The sequence below is a fragment of the Urocampus carinirostris genome, chromosome 7 (genome assembly GCF_059441175.1).
Source record: "Urocampus carinirostris isolate Australia breed hairy pipefish chromosome 7, RoL_Ucar_1.0, whole genome shotgun sequence".
In the NCBI taxonomy this organism is placed as follows: Eukaryota; Metazoa; Chordata; class Actinopteri; order Syngnathiformes; family Syngnathidae; genus Urocampus; species Urocampus carinirostris.
This window is the reverse complement of record NC_142355.1, coordinates 19363555-19389419: the sequence shown is the minus strand read 5'-3', so window position 1 is coordinate 19389419 and position 25865 is coordinate 19363555. Positions and strand designations below refer to the sequence as shown.

Here is a 25865-nt window from a genome sequence, read left to right as displayed (position 1 = left end):
GATTTATCTCAATGCATGTTCTTATGTGCGGTCTCTTCTTAAGGTTTCTTCATTATCTTCATGTTGAGGGTTTTGCGTTAATCCTTGTCCATAGTCTGTGGTCTGTGCAGCTCTTTGAGACTCTTTGTGATTAAGGCCTATACAAATAAACATGACTTGACTTGACTTGACTCCTTGTCCTAATGATCAGTGGGTAGCCATTCCATCCATTGTCAAGAATTATATTTCACGGCAGTGCTGGTGATAAAGTGGTTTACATAACTATAGCTGCCTCCCATGCAGTTGACCCATGTTCATTTCCTGTCCAGCGCAAAATGTTTTTGTTCTAGCTTCCATCCCTTCAAGTCCTTGATAAATCTTTACCCAGTATACTGTAGTATGGGGGTTATAGGTTATCTTGCTGCCATAACTGCACTCTGATTCTCATTTACTGTATAGTGGTTGACGTAGTTGCCTTCCAAACAGTTGACCTAGGTTCAATTCTTAGGTAGCCCATGAACTTTCTTTTTAATTTTGGTCACATCATGTTCTTGCCATTGCTTTACCCATTGTTAGGCGGTTACAGATTTGCTGCCATAATTGTTCTGTGAGTCCTATTTACCGTTCAATGTAATTCTCCATCAACACAAAGGTTTTTTAATTGCATGTTTTTTCTGGACTGAACGCCCACCCTTCCATTCTTTGCTATGAGGTACACAGCTATGCACATAACCACTGATACACTGGTGCAGGGGTGGCCAACCCGGTCCTCAAGAGCCGCATGTCCTGCATTTTTTGGAGGTTTCTCAGGTGATGCAAATTTTAAGATTGTTTGTAAGCTGTGCGGGAGCTTGATAATGACCCAGGTGATTGGGATCACCTGTATTTGAACAGAGAAACTCCAAAAACATGCAGGACATGCGGCTCTTGAGGACCGGGTTGGCCACCCCTGACTGGTGCACTGGTGGTATAGTGGTGAACGTAGATGTTTTTAGGTAGTTGATCCAGGTTCAATTCCTGGCTAACAAATAGCCTTTTTTGAGCTTCTGCCCCATCAGGTTATGCCATATCTTTACCCATGACCCATGGTTTGGCTGTTATGGGTCACCTTGCTTCCAACTTTGTGCTGTGAGTGCCATTCAGGGTTTTTTGGCAGAGTAAAATAAATTCTCGCAGAAGCTTGGCGTTCTGTTTAAGTATTGGATGACAAGTGTGAAAGTAAGGAAATGACTGTTTACAATACTGTCCAAATGTCAACCCAAATCCCAAAAATATGAAAAAAGAAGAGTTTATTTGAGCACATCTAGGAGAGACACATAACGTGGGCGTTCCACAGAAGCAACTTGACAGAGCTTGCAGTGAGGATTTCAGCCAGAAGATGGCTTCAGCAAGTAGAATATTTTGAACTTACAGACACCACCTTTAATTATTGTAGTTGACATAACTGCTGCTTGTCTACCGTGAATCTCCATTCAAACAAGGTTTCTTGCAATGCGTTGCAACTGCTTAAAAGGCAGTTATGTAAACCATTAGACTAACAATGCTCTTGTTAAGCAAAGGTTATGTGAACTACAACACTTAACACTGCAGAGAAAAGCCCTGAGAAAAGCCAGAGAAAAACATGAATTGCAAGAAATCTTATGTTGCTGGAGAGTTATACTAAATGGTAAATAATTAAAATTGTTATATCATGCATGTACTTACTATAAATGTAACTAAACAAAACAGCCATACAAAATAAGTGAACCGAAATTAAGGTTAAAAAAATAAATAAACCAAAAAAATACACTGAACTTGTTTCTAATCGTGACGAGTGAAACACAGGATGTGTTTGCATCATTTACTATAAAGAAAGAAACTCAGCATTACAGTATTAGTTAGTTGTTCTTTGCCGGGTGCTTAGCATGTGTATTTTTAAGAAATTACAAAATCTAGCATTAATCACTCTGTTGTTGTAATTTTGCAGGCTCACACTTTGTGCGGCTGGTGCCTGCAAATTTTAAGGATGGCGTTTACCAAGCGAAGAACGAGCCCCTTCTGCCAAATCCACGAAGGTTGAGCCGCACCCTGACTGTCGGCCCTTCAGGGTTGCCATCGTCACGAAACAACACTGTGTTATCGTTGTTTTTTGGTAAATACACGTTTAATGACTGATGAAATTAAATTCACAATTACAACACTATCCAATAACCCAATCAATTATCTTTATTGAAATCTGCGGTTGCAGAGATGTTAGATTTTTATGGTTAGCCTCGGCAATATATAATCATATCTTTAATTAACATATGGTTTACTTTCCAGGTGATCATGTTGCATTTGAGATTATGAACTCAGGGGCTCCTGGGTGCCCCCCTGAATTCATGAACATCCCTGTCCCTAAAGGGGACCCCATTTTCGACCAAAATAACACTGGTGAAGTTCTGTTGCCCTTTCAGAGAGCACAATGGGACAAAAACACAGGCCAGAGCCCTGGAAATCCTCGCACACAGGTAAGACGTAGAATTATTTGCTGATATTGGGAATTTGACTATTATTTAGCCACTCTGAGTCAAACTTTTTGTTTGTTTCGCGCTTCAATCATTTTGAGGCCCTTTTCATATATGGCTTACAGGTACTTATTTTGCAAATTAAGTTCAGCTATTTTTAAAGTCTTTCGGGGGGGTAAACAAATGATTCTGTATTAATACATTAATACAGGGGTCGGGAACCTATGGCTCGCGAGCCATATATTGCTCTTTCTATGAGTACCTATGGCTCAGAGACCAATTTGATTGCATGCAAAATTTCTCCATCTTGTTCAAAACCGGGAATGTCTATGCTATTCAGGTACACGTAAAGCCAAACCAAAGCTAAATGCAAAGGAAACACTTCGCAGTATATATAGGGCACGTTTTTCACTACAATTTACAGTCAAGGTGTCACACAAAAAAAGGGGGGAAAAAAAACTCGTTTTGGCTGTACAACGCTAAAGAATCCTTTATTTAAAAGTTCACTATATAATCTGTGTTCAGTGTTCAGATACTTTATGATGAATCCACAGAACTGTAAATACGCCAAAACACCGGAAGAGAACTTAGTCATTTGATTGGGTGAGTGGGAGGGATGGGTGGAGCTATGCAAAAAGTACAAGCATTCCCTCCCATCTCTCGCCAAAGGTAAGCACATAAGGCTCCCTATTCTCAGAATGTTGTGACGTTTTTACAAAATAAATGCTTGCATCTGGTTTTGAAACCAATATGTATGAAAAAAGGGTCAAAAGGAGTTTAACCGATCTTGAGTAATTGCAAGAAAGAGACAAGTTTAAAGTGGTCTGTTTGTTGAATTTGGGACAGGGGCTCTGGCATTATTCTCTTTTCATAATTTTTATCAAATCATCAAAAATAAATGTGCTGAAGACTAAGCTTTTGTCTGGGGCGCGGGTTTAGCAATTTAGTAAATTTGTCTCATAATATATGGTGTGGCTCTTTCCCAAAATAAAATTAATATTTTTTGCTTTTATGGCTCTTTGAGTCAAAAAGGTTCCCGACCCCTGCATTAATACGTTAACTTCACCCGGGGGAGTAAAAGCCCACATTAAACCCCACCCTCACATTTGCATATTACCCTATTTTTATTACAGTGTGTATTTTCAGTTGCACTATTTAAACTCTATAGCAAAACGTTACATTGGGTAATTTTTAGTATTCTATATCTTTATTTTGTTTTTTTATTTTTCAACACAAGTATACTGCTGGAAGTGTGAATTTCCCTACGGGGATGAATAAAGTTTATCTGTCCGTCTGTCTGTCTGTCTGTCTGTCATTTTGAAAGGAAAGACATACCATGACATCCCTAAAAATTATTTTCTTCTTTCCCTAAATATTTATACAATCTGTATTCACTGTTTTTAATAAATCTATTCTTGAAGGTAAACATGGTCACAGCTTGGATTGATGGGAGTTCCATCTATGGGCCGTCTACTTCCTGGTCAGACTCCCTCAGAAGTTTTTCTGATGGGTTGCTCGCCTCCGGTTTGGAATGGAACATGCCAAGACAATCGACAGATCGCAGCCTAATGTGGAGTGCTGCTGACCCTACAACAGGTGATCATGGACCCCAGGGCCTCTATGGTAAGATGGAAAGTACTTTGATTACCATATTTATTTGTGTATTACATGCATTCCTGTACAACAAGCACACCTAGTATTTGATTCCAAAGGTGTATACAATTTTTTTCACTTTTTCTAAGCTTAAACTAAGCACTGTAAGTGACAAAACATTGTTGAAAACGTGTGGACATGATTAAAATCTTTTATTGACAACTATGAACACAATAGCAACAAAAAAAATCACAATGTATTTATTTAATGTCCTTCAAAATCCCTGGTGCTTTTTTCTGTTTATTTATATCTTTCGGGTCCACTTTTTGTTCACTCCATTCTCTAAATTTCATCTCCGGTACCGAATAAAAAATAGTGTGATAATGAGATTAAATCCATTGCCTTTCCATATGTAACCCATAATACTAGCTGTCCAGTGATTAGGTTTGGCGCTCTCACCGCCGTGACTCGGGTTTTGCTCACTTTGTATCCAATATTTTGCGATTGTGGTGATATATCATCGCGCAAATACTGTTATCTACAATCGTTAAACCTCATTTATAACGCACTTAAGAAAGCGTGTTATACACAAACAAATATGGTTAAGCGTATTAAACAATTTTTCACAAGTAGCCACCTTGTAGCTTCAGGTTTCTTTCGAAAGGCTCTTATGTGTGCAAACCCCCAAAAAACCTTCAAATTATAACTTCTGTTTTATACACATCAGATTGATGCATGCCCAGAAACCAATAAATTACCCAAATAGGTTTTCCATCGGGAAAAAAAACAGAACAACTCCGTCTTTTGTTTCCAGAGTTTGGGAATGCTTGGGGAAACGAGAACCTGTTCACAGCAGCAGTAGGGATCATCTGGTTTCGTTACCACAACTATTTAGCCTCTAAACTGCGTGAGGAGTACCCAAAATGGTCGGATGAGGAGCTTTTTCAAAATGCCAGGAAGAGAGTCGTGGCCACATTCCAGGTACAGGAAATATCTCATTACAATGTTTTTATCAATGCAAGGGATGATGTTGTGAAGAGTGTCACACCATTTTTAAGCAGTTGTGTATTTTTATCATCCTTTGACTTTCATCAGACTTTGACAACTATGTATTGTAACTACTGTGTTACAATAAATTTGATCTGATTTTTAAACAGAATATCGTCATTTATGAATGGCTGCCATCATACCTGGGAAACCAAACTCTTTCTCCTTACCCTGGTACGACTCATATTCCTAATAATTGTGCTCTCCCCAGAGATTTTAACCAATGTTTATTCAATTAAGGATTACTCTTGAATATGGTATGATTTCAATTACTTTATTCTAAAAGTTTTATGTGTTACAGGATATCAGCAATTTGTTGATCCTGCTATTTCTCCTGAGTTTCAAACAGCCGCTATGAGATTAGGTATAACTATGGCTCCACCTGGTATTTACATGAGGTAAAGTTTTTTTAAGCGATTGTCTTCTTTTAATATGAAAAAAATAACCTAGTTTCACAACAAGGTTTAATGACTGCTTTGTTCGGTTTAGAAACAGAACCTGCCATTTCCAAAAGATCCCCAACACTGATGGTGGTTCATCGCCAGGCTTGCGGCTTTGTAACAGCTTTTGGAAACGTTATGTACGTACTTATGACCTTATTTTCAATTTATTCACAGATTACAATGGTGCCTTGAAATACTTTATTTCCATCTCAAATTTATTTTCAGGATACATGTTAGGTGTTGGATTTTTCTTTAAACTTTTTTTTTTAATATAAGACAAAAAGGTGACAATCAAGTATTGCTTCATCCAGCTGATTTTGCTTTGAAACAAAAAGATCTTTTAAAAAACATCATATATTGTAAAACAACATTTAACAAAACCGCTAAAACAGCTCTCCTGACAAAAGTTGCTTCTTCAGCACATTTTATTTCACTGTGTAACGTTAGATGATTTGATAAAATTTATAAAATACTAATTATTCCAGAGCCTCTGTCTCATATTGATACAAACATACCACTTAAAATTTGTCTCCCTCCCAGGGTTACTTAAAAGTGTTGAGGCTTACTTTAGCTGCCAATTTTGTCCTCATTAGTTATTTTGTAAAAATGTAAAAAAAATACTGCAAACGAGAACACCAACGTACTGTATTTACCTTCAGTTTAGATCACATGTGTCAAACTCCCAGCCCACGGTAATCATATCCAGCGCGCAAGACCATTTTACATTATTGTTATTAATGACCCGTCAATATGAACAACCCCTTCTCATCTATTCCTTCTTCCTATATGACGTATACTATACTATACTATATACCAGGGGTCGAGAACTTATGGTTCGCGAGCCAGATATGGCTCTTTCTATAAGTATGAGTTAGCTCAGAGACAAATTTAATTGCATGCAAATTTTCTCCACCTCGTTCAAAACTTGAGCCATTGTTCCTGTTCAGATACATGCAAAGTCAAACCTAAACTTAATTGTGAAGCAGTACTTTTCAGAATATATTGGGCACGTTTTCACTACAATTTACAGTCAAGGTGTCACACAAAAAAAAACTCGTTTTGGCTGTACAACGCTAAAGAATCCTTTATATAAAAGCTCACTATATAATCTGTGTTCAGTGTTCAGATACTTTTTTGATGAATCCACGGAACAAATTGTAAATACGCCAAAACACCGGAAGAGAACTTAAAGTTATTTGATTGGGTGAGTGGGAGGCATGGGTGGAGCCATGCAAAAAGTGCAAGCGCTCCCTCCCATCTCTCGCCCTCCTCCGTCTTCGCCAAAGGTAAGCACATGAGGTTCCCTGTTCTCAGAATGTTGTGACGTTTTTACAAAATAATTTGTGTAGCATTTTCATATTTCTACTTTTGACAGGAGATATATTAAGGAGAGCAAAATCTTTTGGGATATTTAAGTTTTTTTAAATATATACATTGACATAGGAGAAAAGGAATTTGAATGTTATTTGAATGTTAATTTGGTTAAGTTAAGTTCTAAGTTGTATAATTTAACAAGATATTTTTATTTACAGCAAAATAATAAATACTGTATAAGTGATTTAAGGTTTAAATTTAATATTGTTGTCTGTTTTTATTCATATTTATGTTCCAAAAACATTCAGTTTAAGTGTGTTCAATAAATGATTATCCTGGTTGGCCCGCGACTTTAAGTGTGTTTTGAATTTTGGCCCCTTGTGCAATTGAGTTTGACATTCCTGGTGTAGACAGTGCTGAGCAAAGGAGAAAGAGTGCGCCTTGTGTATAGCTCCGCCCAATCTTACCGCTCACCCAATCAAATTGCTCTAGGTGCTTTGTTTTGTTGCATTTGTTTTGGGTGAAAGTTTCTTCTGTGGCTTTTCATCATAAAGTGTCTCAACAATGAACACTGATTGTTAAATGAGATTCCATATAAAGCATTATTTAGCTATTAATAGGCAAAAAAGGGTCTGTTGGTGTGGCACTTTGACTGTAAACTTTATACTTGACCGAACCTGGAGGCAGTCAGTATTGTCTTGGTTCGCATGAGCGACATTTTTTTCTACATGATGCATCAGTTTATTTTATCTATGAGCCATATGTACTCATGATAAGACCCATAGATGGACCACGAGCCATAGGTTGCTGATTGCCAGTTTATACAGTATATGTATTTTTATAAAATGTTTGCTATTGAAGAATACATTGCACTTTCCTAAATCACAATTACCTGAATTTCTGTTGTAGAAAATACAAGTTATAAGTTTGCCAATAAACTAAACATTAAAATGTATTCCAAGACTTCAATATTTGAAACTGTTTTCAGTATTAGTTTTATCTGGTTATATCAGTATCAGAAATATTTTATTAACACTCCACTTATTGAAACATGAATATTTTGTTTGTTTGTTTGTACATGATTCAATTGTTTGTTTGTTTGTTTGTAAATGATTCAAATTGAATCTTTTCTTCCGGCGCCGTCACGAATGGCAGCCACTCCAGCAGCTCCCGTGTTATTTTCGATTGTTCTCGATTGTTCTCAGCTCAGGGATGCTGCTGGAAATGTGAATTTCCCTTCGGGGATGAACAAAGTATCTATCTATCTATCTATCTATCTATCTATCTATCTATCTATCTATCTATCTATCTATCTATCTATCTATCTATCTATCTATCACCAAAGGAGTCTTACACAACAATAAAACAAAACAAGTGTAAATAAAAGGAGACATTTTATTACAGTAACTGCAACATACATATAACATGCAATTGAACTCATTCACTGCCAGCCCAATAAAATGTTTGACATCAACTACCATCAATGATATTGAATGAGTTAAAAAACTATCGTGGAATAAAGAAAATACATAGCCAATAAGGTTTTTTTTTTTGTGTGAATTATTTCTAGACAACATAACTCAGATTCTTCCCAAAACGCCCTGTGTCAATCCAAACAGTGAACCTCTACTGATGTTTGTATGTTACAGAAGAGTCACTTTCTTTTGTATTTATTTTTCATTTTTTAACAGGAGGTCAATGTAAACACAAGTCAGGATGTGGACCATCTCATCATGGGCATGGCCTCTCAGATTGCAGAAGAAGTCGACAACATTGTTGTCGAGGACCTCAGGGGTGTGCATTGAAACCTTTTACTTAGCAACAAATACAGATATTAAACATTTTTTACCTATTGAATGTTACCCTTCATAGACTTCATGTATGGACCTCTTAAGTTCACACGCACAGACCTGATCGCGTTGACAGTTCAGAGAGGACGGGACTTTGGACTTCGTAGTTACATGGAGGTCAGAGAAGCACTGGATCTGCCTTCAATAAATACATTTGACAACATCAATCCTCAGATCAACAGGACCAACCCACAGGTAAAAGGGAAAGCTCTCCTTTGGGGAACATTTTCAAGGTGCCTCTTTTCACCCATCTGAAAAAGTGTGTGACTGCCACCAATTGAAAAAATGACAAAGGCTAACCGCTGACATTATTTTCTAAGTCACTCACTTAAAATAGGGAGAGAAGACATCAATTTACTTTGATCTTGAAAGGAAAACAGGAGAAGAATGTACAAAGCCCTCAAGATAAAAAAATCCAACCTGTTCTAAAGGTCCTCCTCCTAGCCTACTACTTTAATTAAAATCGCCTAGGTTACAAAAAGCAAAACAACCTTAAAGGTTGTGGAAATCAAACAGCACTGCAATAATAGTCAAAATAACCCAACCCTGGCATCATAAGTGAAGCAATCTTCTTTGCAGGTGTTCAATAGTCAAAAAAGAACCGCATCTTTCATAATAAGAAACCAGAATCAAAATGCCCTATTAAACATAAAATTATTTTATTATCAGTTGAAAATTTAAAACTGCTCTTCCATCGCTTGGCAATTTTTTCAAGTGCCCTAGCTTGAATATTCCATGTCATGCACATGTCTTAAGTCCCACCATTTAAAAACTTTATGAATTCCAAAGCTCAGCACCTGCCACCAGATGAACATTTTGTAAGTCCCATTGCTTAAAAGAAGGTCTCAGTCAAAAATTTAACAGATTTCTACTCTTTTTTGGACATTTCTCCAAGTACCACTCCTCGAATATTTTTTCCTATCCCACCATTTGAATATCTTAGTAAATTTAAGATTTTTTTTCTAGGACCCAGCAATGGATTTTTTTTGCAAATTACCTCAAATATTTATGTTCCACTGCTTATTATTATTATTATTTAAAATTTTAATTATTCCCATCTGAAAACTATTCAATGTCTGACCAAGGGAAAAATGGTCAGTAATGATGTTTTTGTTTGACAGTTGCTCCAAGACATTGCACAGATTTATGATGGAGACATATCCAAACTTGAGCTCTTCCCTGGAGGACTGTTAGAGTCGACGGCTAGCCCAGGTCCTGTTTTTACTGCTATAATCCTCGATCAATTTGAACGCATAAGAAATGGCGACCGCTTCTGGTTTGAGAACAAACAGAATGGGTACGTTTGGACCACTAAATCCAGTTGATGCTCTATGCCATCATGAAACATTATCATCGTTTTACATGTCAGTTTATTCTCAGATGACGACATAGAAAAAATCCGTCAAGTGACTTTTCACGACATCCTTGTTGCAGTGACGAGCGCGACAGATTCTGACATTCAAAAGAGTGTTTTCTTCTGGAAGACCGGTAATTTCGGACCAAATTCATTTTTATGATTGTCGATAACTGAATGTTTGGCCCTAGGTGATCCTTGTCCTCAACCCACTCAGCTAAAAGAATCAATGCTTCATCCGTGCACTAACGCCACCAAACTCAATTACTTTGACGGAAGCAATGTCAGCTTTGGGATATTTATTATCATTCTGTTCCTCTTTCCTCTTGGTCAGTATGTTTTATTCAATTCTGTCGATGTTCATTATCAATATCAATATTGATCATTAAAACACTCGCACAGTGAGTTACTTAGTGGCCTGTTTGGTAGCGTATCACCGCAAATACCACTACAGAATGTTCCAAAAAAGAAGTAACGCCATTGGGAGAACGGAAACAACAGTTTCAGGACTTGCAGGTAAAAATACTTTTTTTTTTTCGAATGTGAATGGGAGAAAAATTAGTCATTTTTTCATTCTCAGCTTATGAGTGGCAGAACCATAAGAAACCTCTGCATCCCGTCAGTGTGAAGGTCACCGATGAGGGGAAACTGCACATACAAGACAGATCTGGAGCCGCCCTCCGTTGCTTGAACCTAAACAGACAGCAAAGCCTCCATGTGCTCCTCTCAAACGATCGTCATCAGAAATCCCTCCTCCTTAAGGTGCCAAAAGAATACGACCTGGTATGTAGCTTTTTCAAATTGGGATGCTTTAAAGCTGTTTAGAATTGCACTGGAAAAATAGTAAATCAAATAATTTAAAAATCCAGCACATATTTTGCTGATTGTTTAATTTGATTTTGTATGTAAATAGTTAGTATAGTAAAATATAGTTCCACTGGCAGAAGGTGTTGCTCATTTTACATACTATTTTTCTTTATAAAAAATATCAATAAATACAATATAAGATACGTATATTGTAAAACTTGATATAAAGAATAAAACTATAATAAAATCCAAAACTACAGCAAAAGTATTAACCAAAATGACCTCTTGAGCCACAGTAACCACAAATGACGGAAAAAAACTATGATGTCAAACTATGATGTCAAATTATAATTTAAACACACAAAAGACATGAAACTGGAGCTGTGAATTGTTTTCAAAACATTTTTGTTCCTTTAATGTTTCTTGACTCAAGAAAAGTTTAAAAACAGTACTCGAGAGATTTCTTAAAATGAAATTCTGCCTAAGTAGTCTCAACATGGAAATTAGATTACCATTGTGTTTATAGAATATTTATATTTGTCATGATTACTGGTGTGAAGCACCTGTGCCCGCTCGTTTTGCGCCAACTGCCTCGGACTCTGATTGGCTCCCTGTCACTATTTAAACCCACTCCTCTTTGTCACCTGTTGTCAGTCCGTTTGCAAACCTCAGTCTACTCTAGGCAAGCTTTTCGACCCTGACTCACTCCTGTTTTGGCTCCCGTCTGTTTCCCGGCTTCGACCCGTTTTTTTTATCTTGACCACGTCTACTCTCTCCAGGCTTTCGACTCGTTGCTGATCTCGACCACGTTTTTTGCTCTCCTAAAACTGAGAGAAATGTACGCAAGTGGGTCCTGTCTCCTTTCTGGTCCTGACAATTTTAATTTTATTATATTTTATATATTTATCCCTCTCTGGGGACAGAAATTTTTAGACTTGCTCTCAAGTAACTAAACCAACCAATCAGTTTACATGCTTTCTGAAGCAGAAGAATGATTGGTAATTAGATGAAGTCTGAGCAACATCGTCATCATCCTTTGGACACCAACTTTCAAAATGGTCAACTCCAGCGATGGAAAGTAAAAGGTGGATAATGCCTCTCACCTAATTCTACAAATTAAAAAAAATAGGTTTGTAAGGCCCTTAATAACATAATATTGTTTAGAAATCCTCTGTATTGACTGTATTTATTTATTTTTTGCGAGGGCTTGGACCTAGTTGTGAATGAGGTAAACTGTATCAGACAAATCTTTATCAGTTATAAAGTCTGTGAACATCTACTATTCCAGGTGCTGTTTTTTGACGAAGAAAGCCACCGTTCTGAATTTCTCATGTGTTTGCAACCTGATGTGGCTAACAAGAAGAATCGTGTTAGATTGAGTGTGATGAGTGAAAAGGAGCTTTTGAAGGAGGCGTTGACAGCAGAGCAAAGGGCGCAGATTGTGGAAACTTTCATCCGACAAGCTTTCTCCAAGGTCCAGTATTTTTCTCAACATTTTATGAGCCAAGGAAAACTTTTCATTGAAATATTTTGGCCCAAAATATAATTGTCGTCTCCAGTTTCAATCTTAAGGTATCTATTATGCAGATCAAGTTCACAATACAAACAAATTCTTATTAAATATTGCCATAGGAATCATTTTAGGGCCCAAGAAAGAAATCATTTATACTTAACACGAGAACTATTATTTGTCAGTGGAAACATTTTTAAAATTATAATTTTTCCTACTAAAACAGGATTCAAAACTGTATTTTCAGGGTGTAGTGACAGATCAAAGGTCCTTTCCAAACAACAAAAGAAGATTAGTAACAAAATCTGTTAAGGCACCTTTCCTCTACATGGTTCCAGCCTTCCTCTCCTCGCTATCATGAAAAAAATACTTGCTTCTTGGTCCCTGGCACCACCGTTGTAGGTGCCCCCTCGATAGAAATTTCATGACAGAATCCTGGGGACTAAAATGTCTCGTGGGTCATTGCCGACCACTGCTGACCACCAATTGGTCTGAGCGCATCTTCCCTGAGAGCTGCATCCAAAACAAAGCAGCCATTGTGTGTCCGCGTATTACCTGAAGTCAAATCAAGTCATGTTTTTTTGTATAGCCCTTCTTCACAAGAAGTCTCAAAGGGTTGTACAGACAACAGACTATTACAGACTGACTCTTTTTGCACCATCCCCTAATCTAAAACCTACATGAGGGGTAGGAAAAACTCCAAACCTCCTAACAAAGCTATTTTTTTCGAGTTATGGCTACTTGTGATTCTGCCCAATTGTCAGTTGGCGAGGTGCATTCGATGAACGAATCCACCGAGAGCTCGACGGAACAAAATTGAAGTGGTCGAACAAGCAAGAAGGTAAGCTAATCTGGTAGCTCTCAGCTACCCTTTCGCATGTGTGTTCAGTGGTAAACGGTGAAAAAAAACAATCGCTAAGTATTTCTTTGTTTGTGAAATCTGTCAGTTCAATAACCATTACAGTATGTGATTACTTATTATAGAATAACATTTGCTAGTGTACCATGACAATATAGCAGGGGTTTTCAACTTGAGCCAAAGCACACATTTTTTGTTGTTGTTGAAAGGCACAGTTTCTGTTGAAAATGTTTACAAATCAATTCCCGGCACTATTTTTTTTAAGCTTAAATTGTATGGTCAGCGGGTAGCACGGCGGAGCAGGGGTTAGCGCGTGTGTGGCACAGTTCTGAGGTCATGAGATCGAACCTTCCTGTGTGGAGTTTGCATGTTCTCTACGTGCTTGCGTGGGTTTCCAATGAGAACTCCGGTTTCCTCCCACATTCCAAAAACATGCACGTCAGGTTAATTGGCCGGTCCACATTGTCCCTAGGTGTGAATAAGCGAGTGAGTTGACTGTCTCTATGCCCCCTGCGACTGGCTGGCAACCAGTTCAGGGTGACCCCTGCCTACTTCCCGAGGATAGCTGGGATGGGCTCCGGCACCCCTGCAACCCTACTGAGGATAAGTGGTGCAGATAATGAATGAATGAATGTATGGTCAGCTAAAATTAAGGGGTATAAAGTTCATTTTGGTTCACAATTTTAATGTAATTTGGGGATTTTACTATTTTTCTAACCCGTTTATCATGTCTCACAACATTTTAATAGAATAACAACAACTAACTTAATATGAAGAAAAAAAATGTTTCAGGGGAGCAAACATTTTTTTACCGTATTGTAACTTTTTTTTTTTTTTTTTAGAAAATTAAGAATAACCACATCAGCAAAATTATGTGCATGATCTTTGACTTGATATTTTTTGCAGTGAAATAATACTTTCTTACAGTTAAGATTTGTATATAGTCTTAATGAAAATATTTGTCCAATTTTGTACCAAACTTGCTTTATTTTGACCAAACTTAATTGGTTTGAGTAGGCCTTATAACCCATTGGTGTTTAAATTAAAATGGGGACATTAATATTACAATTCGGTTGAAATGTAAAAGACAATATGTATTAAAACCTATATGATTAATTGATTTAATTCAGCCCCTACCATTGCAGAAAAAAATGTGTATGCTATTTGTGTATTGCAGATCCTTCATTGCCGCCAGACACCAAGAGTTTGGCAAAGTAGTCACTGGGTGGTGATGACATCCTGTCATCGTTCCAGGCTTCAAGGCCACGCAATGTCCGAAGAAACATTTATCTTTGCATCCTTGCCTCTGTGTTGGATTCACCTTTTTCTTTACTATTCTCCTTTTGTGTGAACATAACATGAATAAATCTTTGTTTTTGTCAGGTTTTTTTAAACTTCTAAAGCACCCAAGAAATACAAAACCATGACCAAATTGTGTCTTTCGACTTATAAAACAAATGTTTATTTAAGGGGCAATAATTTTTTAATTGCTTTGAAGGTCTATGTCAGATTCCTTTTTCTTGAACACATAAAGGTCCATGGATGTTTTTTTTTAAATAAATAAATGAAATAAATGAAAATAAATACTAATATTGGAAAACATACAATCATCACAATACTCCTTCCATCGTTTATCTGCACCGCTTATCCTCACTAGAGTCGCGGGTGTGCCAGAGCCTAACCCAGGTTTCTTCAGTCAGTGGTCAAGTGACACCCTGAACTGGTTGCCAGCCAGTTGCAAGGCACACATAGACAACCAACTCGCTCATTCACACCTAGGGACAATTCAGACCAGCCTATTGACCTGACATGTATGTTTTTGGAATGTCGGCAGAAACCAGAGTGCCTGGAGGAAACCCACATAGGCACGGGGTGAACATGCAAACTCCGCATGGGGAGGCTGCGGTAGCTCTAATTGAACCATGGGGCTGCGCACTAATATTCCAAAACTGAAATTTATTTAGTAGTAATTAATGCACTTCATGACTATGAATATATTCAAATCTACTTACTTGTTGTTTTATTCACTTGTTGCCATGAAAAATCTGTTTATCGAGTTAAGTACATACATTGTTCTAAGTGGTGATCTGATTTACTGTTGGGAGGGAGGCCTTGAAATATTACCACGCCAGCTGCAAGATTCAGTCTGTATGGGTGTAATGTTGGAGCCTTGGGAATTTTCTACTAACTTCTTTGTTTCCCTCTTTGGTATATGAATTATTGTCAGCCATTTTGAAAGTGCAAACCATCACAATATTGTTCTCTACTCAGAAGCTCAGAATATTCTGTTTTATTTTTGTTTGTCTTGTTAGATTTCATGTCAACTACACTAATGTTTGAGCATCTATTATTTCAAAGACCGATGGCTGCAGCCAATCAACAAAACCCGAATCTTGCCTAACCAAAAACGCTTGATTATCTTTATTACCTTTTGTCAAATAGAAGTCAGCAGCATCATCCGATCCCCATCAGTGGTACTAAAGCCAAACCCCTAGGGCATTATAAAAACACAGCCTAATGATGTACTCTCTCTTTGTCTGGCTCAGGTTTTGGAAATAGAGAAGTGTGATGCTGGGGATTTGAGCAATGTTTCTAGTAAGAAAGCCAAAGAAGTTCTACAGTGCGAGTTAACAGCAGCAGAGTTTGCCGATGCTCTGGGCCTCAAGCCAGACTCTCTATTTGTGAATTCCATGTTCACGCTGGCTGATAAAGATGGAAATGGCTACCTCTCTTTCCAGGAGTTCCTTGATGTCATTGTCGTTTTTATGAACGGTACATTTGACAATTTATATATTCCTGTTAACTTACTTTTATATTTTTATTATGCATTAGAAGTGAGATAAAATGGTTATATGATTGCAAGTTGAATATTTTCATTTGTTCCAAATCACTACGTTTCAGGACCTGTCCAACCTCAAAAATCGATGACTAGTTACCAAAAAATTGTATGTATTTTATCTTCTAATTTTCAACAACGCTAAGAAAATATCATGTTCAATCAACAGTTCCATAGACTAAGAAAAAAAAACAAGAATGCTGTAATTAATTAAACTGGTCTGCAGTCATTCTTTGTCAATGTTTTGTCAAATTTTGATACTTAACAAAAGCAAAAAAACAAAACAACCGATGACATCTTCTTATAAAATCTTATTAGCGCTCCTAAAGACATGAGTAATACAGTAGTAATAATTCTAGAAAACAAATGCTTAGGGATAAAATAATCTGCTTGCGCTAATTTTCTAACAAACCTTTGAGACGCACATATTTATTTTTCCAAACTAATTAAATGAAGCGATCCGTTTCCAAACAAAACAAATTGAAAGGTAAACACAAGTATATATAATGTATTTTTTTTCTATGGCAAATGTATAAAAAAAATAGACTTTCAATTCTTAAGCAACAAAATGCTGTACAAGTCCAACAAAGTGAAGAATAATATTTTATGCCAATTCAAAGAGTTTATGTGTACCAATGAGTATAGATTTGTTCAGAATTTTTTTCCACACATTTAAAAGGAAAATCTTTCATTAAAAACTGACATGTGGACAAAGCAATAGTACAATTTGTAATTTGTCCTCCCATGCTTTAGTGAAGCCCGAAAATGATTCAGGATGATGAGTTTTGCCTTATGTTTGTATAGGAACTCCTGAAGAAAAGTCCAAGCTGATGTTTTCTATGAATGACATTAGTGGAACTGGTTCTTTATCAAGAGAAGAATTTGCCAGGATGCTCAGGTAAAGATTTTGTTTCATTTTTCCAAAGTTCTTCTATGTAATATTTTTTGGGTCTTTCGATTCATTTTAAGGTCATTCATTGAGATCTCTAACGGCGCATTGTCGAAGACTCAGACGGATGAAGCCATCAGAGCCATGATGCAAGCTGCAGGGTTCGATAACAAAGACAACATCACATGGCAGGACTTCCATTTCCTCATGCGGGATCATGAGAAGGAGCTGCAGTTTGCAGAGCTTCATGTTAAAGGTTCAAGAAGGTTTATTTGCTTTTACCCTATCAATGAAAAACAATTGACTGTCAACTGTGCTGTCAATGCAGGGATGGATAATCAAGGAAATAAGTTGTTTAATCGGGATCAGAGGGTTTCTTTTGTTTGCCCAGCTAGAAGGTCAGTGCTCACCAAACAGCATGCGGAAAATAAACATACCTGGTTATTTGACACTCCCATAACATGATGATTTTTACTGTCGATTACAGCAATGACCAAACGGATGGATTTAGAAGACGGAAAAGGCGAGTTCAAATTTCCTTGTTGATAACTGCCTGAAAAAATAAAGCCTTGAGATATGAGTTATTAGATCTGACATACAAGCCGTCTTTCAGACAATTATTTTCGCACTTCATTGTGCAATAAACCAACTTAATTGACTTGACAATAAGTAACACTTTAACTATTGCACTTTAAATTGCTGTTTTTAAAGGGTTTCCCAAATAATAAAACATGCAAAATGTGAGAAAATAGTACATGTTTTTGCATTATATATATATATATATATTATATATATATTTATATATATATATATATCATCCCTCATCTGCACTGCTTATCCTCAGTAGGGTCGCGGGGGTGCTGGAGCCCATCCCAGCAATCATCGGGCAGTGGGCAGGGGACACCCTGAACTGGTTGCCAGCCAATCGCAGGGCACACAGGGACAGAAAATTCACTCGCTCATTCACACTTGGGGACAATTTGGACCAGCCAATCCACCTGAAATGCATGTCTTTGGAATGTGGGAGGAAACCGGAGTGCCCGGAGGAAACCCACGCAAGCATGGGGAGAACATACAAACTCTGCACAGGAAGTCCGGTAGCTGGATTTGAACCCACACAGGAGGTTCCTAAGACCTTAGAACTCTGCCTGCACTGCGCTGCCGTGCTGCCCCATATATATATATATATATATATATATATATAATGTATGTCATTGGTGTGTTCCAATTATTTTCCAAGATAATGCATTTATAAGACAATCTGTCTCGTCTTCGACTTCCTGAGTTCTGACATCACGTAAAACACAGCAGCACTCTAGAAAGCCAATCACCATATTGGGTTACATGTTAACAAGTTAAAAAGGTTTTAAGTGTTTAAGCCAAGTTTTGGTCGTTTTGTAGAGCCTATGCGTTGTGTCACAGGTGGGTGCAGCAATGGTACAACAAATGGCGAGCAGCCAAAATGGGGCGAACTGGCAAAACTAACACACAGAGAGCTAACGGGCTAAACCAGCTAGGTAGAAAATACAACGAGCACGGCAAGCTGGCCTGCAGTGCTAGCCGACTAACCACTGTCGAGCCAATGTACACTTTTTTTATTGAAGAATCTTGAGACACACTGTACACCTAAAGTATTATAGAATTCCTGGAACCAATGTCATTTTTTTTTTAAAATTAAATTATCATGTAACCTAAAATGAGAATCTATTTTTTGGGGTCCCTGTGGACTAGGAAATAATACAGGTTATTCCTTTGGGTGAATCATTTTGCTGTCATTTTGGATTTTAATATATTTTAACGTGTTTTTCAAAGGGTATGGTTATGTTTAGTTATTTCTCTCTATAAAAATCAGCAGAAATCATAAGGTAACTGGTCCCAACACAATTTCTTTTTAAGTTTTTCCATGTTTTACTTCATGAACAAATAATTAGTATATAAAAAGAAAACAATCTAATCTGCTGCCACATCCTGATATGGATGAATGTTGGAGTTACTTGGGTGATCAATGTGTGCTGACCACCCAGCCGCCGTGCTGCCTAAAAGTCAATTCACATCCCAAAAATGAATGCTCATAAATGAAACAGCGGCTATTTCTTTGTTTACATCAAAAGAGTAGTTGAAATTAAATCCTTCCTTGAAAGACAAAATAAATTAAAGTGGAAGGAAATTCTTCCTCTTCTCACTCTTCCTCGATTCGAATCACACGTTTAAATAAAAAGTAAGTTCACGTCTACATGGCGAGAGTGGAATAACATCCAAAACCTTTAGGAAATGTTGATTTTTTTTTCCCCCTCCAATGGAATTAGGGTGTTTTGATCGGAACATCCCAAGACATCAGTGTGATTATTAGGTTTGAAAAAAATTGTGGTACTAATACACATGCTTTAATTTAGGTATGACCTAAATACTCCCAGAGTGTATGTGAAACCCAAGCGTGACTTCTACATAAGAAGCCCCGTCCTGCAGAAGATCCAAAACTTCAAAAGATTCATTGAGAACTACCGCCGGCATATTGTCTGCTCAATCGTGGTTTACGGCATCACAGCCGGCGTGGCCCTTGAACGATGTTACTGTAAGATCAAATGTTTTATTCTGTGCTGCTGATTTATGTTAAGGTCTGATTCAGTTGAAATGTTCTCCTCAGACTACAGTTTGCAGGCCACGTCAACGGGCATGCCCGAGACGTCAGCGGTTGGCGTTGTGGTATCCCGTGGCTCGGCCGCAGCCATTTCCTTTCTGTTTCCCTTCATGCTGCTCACCGTCTGTCGCAACCTCATCACCGTCTGCAGAGAGACCTTCCTCAACAGATTTATCCCCTTTGATGCCGCCATTGACCTTCATCGCTCCATGGCCATTACTGCTGTCCTTCTCACAAGTAATATAGTTTACATACTGATAGAAATTTAAAAGACTCCAGGTTGTGTAAGAAGTACTTGAATATTTGGACTTACATACGTTTAAAAGAATATCAAGCACACCTTTAAAATGTATAAAAGCTTTTAAGATTTGTAAGAAAGTCAACCTAAAAATTAAGGATTATATTCTTGTCGTCAGATCAATGATAGCAATTACACGGTATGTCACAAAAGTAGTACACTCGTCAAATTTCTTCAGAGATTTCATCATAATTATTTATCCTCAGCAGGGTCGCGGGGGTTGCTGGAGCCCATCCCAGCAATCATCGGGCAGTGGGCAGGGGACACCCTGAACTGGTTGCCAGCCAATCGCAGGGCACACAGGGACAGACAACTCGCTCGCTCATTCACACCTAGGGACAATTTGAACCGGCCAATCCACCTGCTTAGAAATGCATGTCTTTGGAATGTGGGAAGAAACCGGAGTGCCAGGAGGAAACCCTCGCAAGCACGGGGAGAACATACAAACTCCGCACAGGAAGTCCGGTAGCTGGATTTGAACCCACACAGGACTATTATTCTTATTATTGCTTTTGTCAGTTGGTGTATCTATCCAAATAGCTGCATATTGCTAAAAATGAGTCTCTCTCCCCAGTGTCATGTAAGTTGTAACATTAACAGAGAAAAAAGGTTTGAGTACTTATCATTGATCTAGAATTCTATATATTTTCCTCTGATTTGAAATCATTTCTTCTACTTGTATGATTTTTTTTTTTTAAATATTGATCATCTGATAGTAATTCATGAAATTCAGAGGAGTACCTGTTTTGTGCATTGAGGTTGCACTAAAAAGACCTTCTCATTAAAACTTTTTTTTATTTTTGTAGTTTCTCACACCTTTGGTCACGTGGTCAACATCTACATCTTCTCCGTTAGTAACATGAGCATCCTGGCCTGTTTGTTCCCAAAGGTGTTCACTGACAATGGGTAATGTAGTATTTTGTAATATCCAATTAATGGTGTGGCTGATGAGAAACATTGAGTTTGTTAAATAATGTCTGCACAAGGGGAAGTTTAATAGTCTCATGCTCCTTAATGTGTTTAATTTAGGAACAAAATAATCATAACAAAGCAGAATTGATCAGATTTCACTAGCCCTCTGTTCTTTAATAGCAAGTACATACTTTTTACAAAAATATTTTCGATTTTGGATTGGTGATGGTATCTTTCAAGTTTCAAATTCCTTCTCTGATGATTTTTTTGAAATACTGCAGCTGCCACAAGAGTAAAAAAAAAAAAAATCCAAAATTATTTTGTTTGTACATCACAGAATCGCCACACTAACATGGGTCAAAACAGCAATCACAGAGAAAGAAAGGCCATCAGGCACATTTCTTTGGGCATTCTTCAATCCATAACGACAAACACAACAGACTCTGAAGCTTTATATACTCCATCATATTCTGCTTGATCTGCCACACAACCATCATTTTATTTACGAATTTTGAACCCCATAACATGATTGTAACATATCATATGATCCACTCCTGATATGTGGTTTACCAAAAAGCTGTATTTTTGCGAGTACATGACTAGCACATTTTTCATTTATCATTAACTGAGCAATAAAATAGATGACTCTGCCTATCTTTACGCATCAGGAAAAAGCCAAAAAGAATGGAGCCCGTAATAACACTAGTAAATGAAGAAACATACAATAAATATACAATGTATGTGTCACCTGGCATACATGTTTTGTGCCGACACAGGGGAGCCGAAAAGAGTGGAGCCCTCTTTAAACAGTAGGGTGGAGTTTATGTGAGCATTTTTTTTCATGTATTCTTTTATCTTACCCCACAAAAATGTTCCACTTCTAATCAAAACCTACACAGTAGATGTTTCAGTCATGTAAGTTGATATTTCCAGGTAACTCAATCACTGTATAAATCAGCCGTTTACACACACAAAATAATGATGGCTTTGGTAGATAATACAAACAAGAAGAAAAATTCAGTCCTTTATTAGAGTCTCTTTACGGCTGTCCGGAAAGGTTTTGCTGTGTTTTTCAGCAATTTGCAGCAGATGCTGCAGATCAGTTTTATCATTGGTGATATGACCACAGTAGTCCTGAATCAGTGCCACACCTCGTTCTGCAAGATCATTGGCCACACTGATCGCCTGAACAGTTTCTAAAGCTTGTTTAAAGTCATCCCGTGATTCCCATTCCTGTGGTTCAACATCAAAATAGCCAACAGGAAGGTCCATGAAAACTTCTCAGCAATTGAGTTACCTCTAAAATTTATTCTATCCAGACCAAAATGCACAGCGATTGTTCTTTTGTGTAATGGAACACAGTTAGGGGGTAGGACAGTGACTTTTTGCAACTTTGAAAATAAGCTCCACCCTTTTCAACAGTAAATATATAAGTTCTAAATGAGGAAATATGTGAAAATGATACAAAATACTTGACAGTATATTATTCAAATCATACCTCACGGGTCTTATAAAAGAGTAATGTTTTTTTTTAAACTGTTGCTATGAAATGTATTGGTCCTTTTGTGTCCAAAATTTATTTTGGGAAAAAAGATAGTTTTTTTTTTTATCTTCTGTAAAACGTTTTTTTTTGTTTTTGTTTGTTTGTTTTTTCCCAAGTAAGTGACAGTTTATGTTTTATGTGTTCCTATTATAGGGCAGAACTTCCTCTCAAGTGGTCATGGTGGTTCTTTCAAACTGTTCCAGGTTTTGTATTTTAGATTTACATGTCACAGAGCACATACAGCATTCCTTGTCACACTCCGATATAACTCCATGTTTTACTTGTGTTATGTTTGTTAGGTCTCACCGGTATTCTGCTTCTTCTCACTTTGGCTTTCATTTACGTTTTCGCCTCCCACTATTTTCGCCGCATCAGTTTCCGAGGGTTCTGGATCACTCATCGTCTTTATGTCGTCGTGTATGTATTGGTAAGTGATCATCCCTGCTTGATAAAAACACATATTTTGGTAAATAATTTGGGAGGTTAACGTTTTTGTGATCATGTGCGGCAGACAATTATTCACGGCAGTTTCCGTATGCTTCAAGAGCCACGTTTCTACATTTTCCTCATCCCGCCTGCGCTGCTTTTCCTGCTGGACAAACTTATCAGTCTGAGCAGGAAGAAGGTGGAGATTCCTGTTATCAGAGCTGAGCTGCTTCCCTCAGGTTTGTGATATTATATTCATTCGCCTTCCTTCCTTTGTCAGACATAAGTCAAGCTTTCTCTCCGGTACTGATAACGATGATTGTTTTTTTAGCACTAGAAATTCCCTTGCGGGCTTATTATGATGAACTCATTTACGACCATGAACAAGACAAGCGCTGAACTGGCAGCAGGGCTAACAGATAGTAGGAAACATCCAATTTATCGGAAATTTCTAAATAGGCATTTTCTTTGAAAATTACAATAATCGGAAAAAAATCAAGCAAGGTTTATTTTTTCTTGTTTACTGAAAATGTTGATTTTAATATTTTAAACAGTTGTATTCAGGGCAGCACGGCGGCTGACCACGTCCGCGGCTCAGTTCTGAGGTCATGGGATCGAATCCTCTTATGCGGAGTTTGCATGTTCTTGCATGGGTTTGCTCCGGGCGCTCCTCCCACATTCCAAAAACATGCATGTCAGGTTAATTGGACGATCCAAATTGTCCCTAGGTGTGAATGAGTAAGTGCGTTGTCTGTCTCTGTGTGCCCTGCGACTGGCTGGCAACCAGTTTGGGGTGTCCCCTGCCTACTGCCCGAAGATAGCTAGGATGGGCTCCGGCACCCACGCGACCCTACTGAGGATAAGCGTTGCAGATAATTGATGGATGGATGTATTCATACAAAATTTGTAAAATTAAGTTATGGATAATTGCTAATTTGTTGTTTGCAGTCATCTTAAGTTTAATAACATTTTCTAAAAACAACTTTCAACATAAAAATGTCTCTCTTTAAGCAACTTGGCAAAAAAAAATCTCAGATCTGAAAATTCTCTTCATTCTCTTTAATACGATTTTCAATACTTAGCACCTCTGTGCCGCCCATTAATAAGTAGTCTGTAGATCAAAATTGAATATCCTACGAAATCTGCTCAATATGTTCAATATGCTCTACATTGAATAAAAAATCACTGCGCGGGAACAAATATAAATGACGTGAAAATACGTCTTTGGTACTGAATATAACAGTGGGCATAATGTATGTTAAAATACCACAACTGACCGTTCAAAAGTTTCAGGTCACCCAGACAATAGTGTGTTTTCCATGAAAAGTCACACTATTTTTATTAACCAAACACGTTGCAAAATAAATAGAAAGTATAATTGAGACATTGAGTAGGTTGGAAAAATAAACTGTATCCTTTTACCTTCGGTTTCCTCAAAGAGTGGACATTTCTAAGTGGCGGGGGTGCTGGAGCCCATCCCAGCTACCTTTGGGCTGTGGGCAGGGGACACCCTGAACTGGTTGCCACCCAGTCGCATGGCATAAAAAGACAGACAACTCACTCGCTCATTCACACCTAGGGACAATTTGGACTGCGCAATTAACCTGACATGCATGTTTTTGGAATGTGGGAGGAAACCGGAGTTCTCAGTGGAAACCCACGCAAGCACAAGGAAAACATGAAAACCCCGCACAGGAAGGCTGGTAGCTGGATTTGAACCCATGACCTTAAGAACTTTTCCACCGACATGCTAACCACTCAGCTGGCGTGCCGCTTAAAAAAAGTGAGAGATAACAATACAAACTACAGAGAAATAAAGAGACCTAAACGCACCATTTTACATCTCAATTTTTGGGTACCTATCAGCAAGATGGGCAATAATTATGTAATTATGTCAATTGAAAGAAGTTGGGGTTTTTTTTACCACTAGGTTGCCCTTAACAATACACTCTGTCCCTTTAATTTTCCGCTAGTGGCATCAAAATCCAAGGCTGGTACTTGATTGCCTCTGGCCACAAACATAACTTCAAAGTGAATTATTTCTGTGACTTTACTTACTTTCCTGCAGGCGTAACTCATCTGGAGTTCAAGAGACCAAAGGGTTTTGTGTATCGTTCCGGCCAGTGGGTTCGCATTGCATGCATTAAGCTGGGCACGGATGAGTACCACCCCTTCACGTTGACGTCGGCCCCTCACGAGGAGACCCTCAGCTTACACATCAGGGCCGTGGGGCCTTGGACCAGTCGGCTCAGAGAGCTCTACAGTGAAGAAAGTCTGATCGAGCTTGGAGCCTATCCAAAGGTATAACGATCAGTATCTTTTTTATGTTTGAACTTGTTTTTTAAAGGGACGTTGTGTTTTATTTAGCGCCTCCTAGTGGTGAAACAAATATGAAGGTCCATTTCATATAATGTATAGTACTTTCTATAGCAATATCATACTGAAATGTAATGATGAGGGCTTGTGTTCTGTTTGTCACAGATTTATCTAGATGGTCCGTTTGGAGAGGGACACCAGGACTGGACTGACTTTGAGGTGTCGGTTTTGGTGGGGGGAGGCATCGGCGTCACTCCGTTTGCCTCCATTCTCAAGGACCTGGTGTTCAAGTCTTCCATTAAGTCAAAGATTCAGTGTCAAAAGGTGTGTCTCTTTCTAACGGTATGGATCGATCACTCAACACGTCGCAATGAAGATAGTACTGAAAAGCTTTATGGTATAGTAGGAAGCGGGGCAAGACGTTTTTTAAAAGTCATGTACATAGCAAACCAGTGTGCCTCATTTCAAAATACAAAAGCTACCAGGATCCACCGACAAAAAACAGAAATACATTTTTTGTAGTATTGAAATATCTCACTGCTTATATTTAGTCATGATATCAGGACACTTAGCAATGGGTGGTCCGACTGCCTGGGGCGGCCCTCCTCTAGCAATAGGTTCAAAGATATTTTGCATAATGGACAACATACACCACAAAACAGTCAGCTGTCACTGTGAGCATCAATTATTGTTGTTATAATTAGATACTCTTATTATATAGTATGCTGAAAATGTCTGGAGACAGCAATGATGATGATGATAATG

The 25865-nt window shown here is 37.9% G+C and overlaps 1 protein-coding gene across 1 annotated transcript in view; it reads left to right on the top strand.

Annotated features, from left to right (window-relative positions):
- duox (dual oxidase) overlaps positions 1 to 25865 on the top strand; it is a 36131-nt gene that overhangs the window by 3583 nt on the left and 6683 nt on the right. The window contains exons 3-30 of the mRNA XM_088340008.1: positions 1946 to 2110; positions 2281 to 2468; positions 3887 to 4088; positions 4873 to 5039; positions 5216 to 5279; positions 5407 to 5503; positions 5595 to 5685; positions 8554 to 8656; positions 8735 to 8907; positions 9834 to 10009; positions 10082 to 10200; positions 10258 to 10395; positions 10469 to 10582; positions 10647 to 10849; positions 12162 to 12347; positions 15789 to 16014; positions 16883 to 16976; positions 17048 to 17223; positions 17296 to 17365; positions 17455 to 17490; positions 19361 to 19539; positions 19612 to 19842; positions 20710 to 20809; positions 22512 to 22561; positions 22658 to 22785; positions 22870 to 23023; positions 24853 to 25085; positions 25266 to 25424. Of these exons, the coding sequence (XP_088196134.1) occupies positions 1946 to 2110; positions 2281 to 2468; positions 3887 to 4088; positions 4873 to 5039; positions 5216 to 5279; positions 5407 to 5503; positions 5595 to 5685; positions 8554 to 8656; positions 8735 to 8907; positions 9834 to 10009; positions 10082 to 10200; positions 10258 to 10395; positions 10469 to 10582; positions 10647 to 10849; positions 12162 to 12347; positions 15789 to 16014; positions 16883 to 16976; positions 17048 to 17223; positions 17296 to 17365; positions 17455 to 17490; positions 19361 to 19539; positions 19612 to 19842; positions 20710 to 20809; positions 22512 to 22561; positions 22658 to 22785; positions 22870 to 23023; positions 24853 to 25085; positions 25266 to 25424 (4022 nt within the window). The remainder of the gene's footprint in view (positions 1 to 1945; positions 2111 to 2280; positions 2469 to 3886; positions 4089 to 4872; positions 5040 to 5215; positions 5280 to 5406; positions 5504 to 5594; positions 5686 to 8553; positions 8657 to 8734; positions 8908 to 9833; positions 10010 to 10081; positions 10201 to 10257; positions 10396 to 10468; positions 10583 to 10646; positions 10850 to 12161; positions 12348 to 15788; positions 16015 to 16882; positions 16977 to 17047; positions 17224 to 17295; positions 17366 to 17454; positions 17491 to 19360; positions 19540 to 19611; positions 19843 to 20709; positions 20810 to 22511; positions 22562 to 22657; positions 22786 to 22869; positions 23024 to 24852; positions 25086 to 25265; positions 25425 to 25865) is intronic.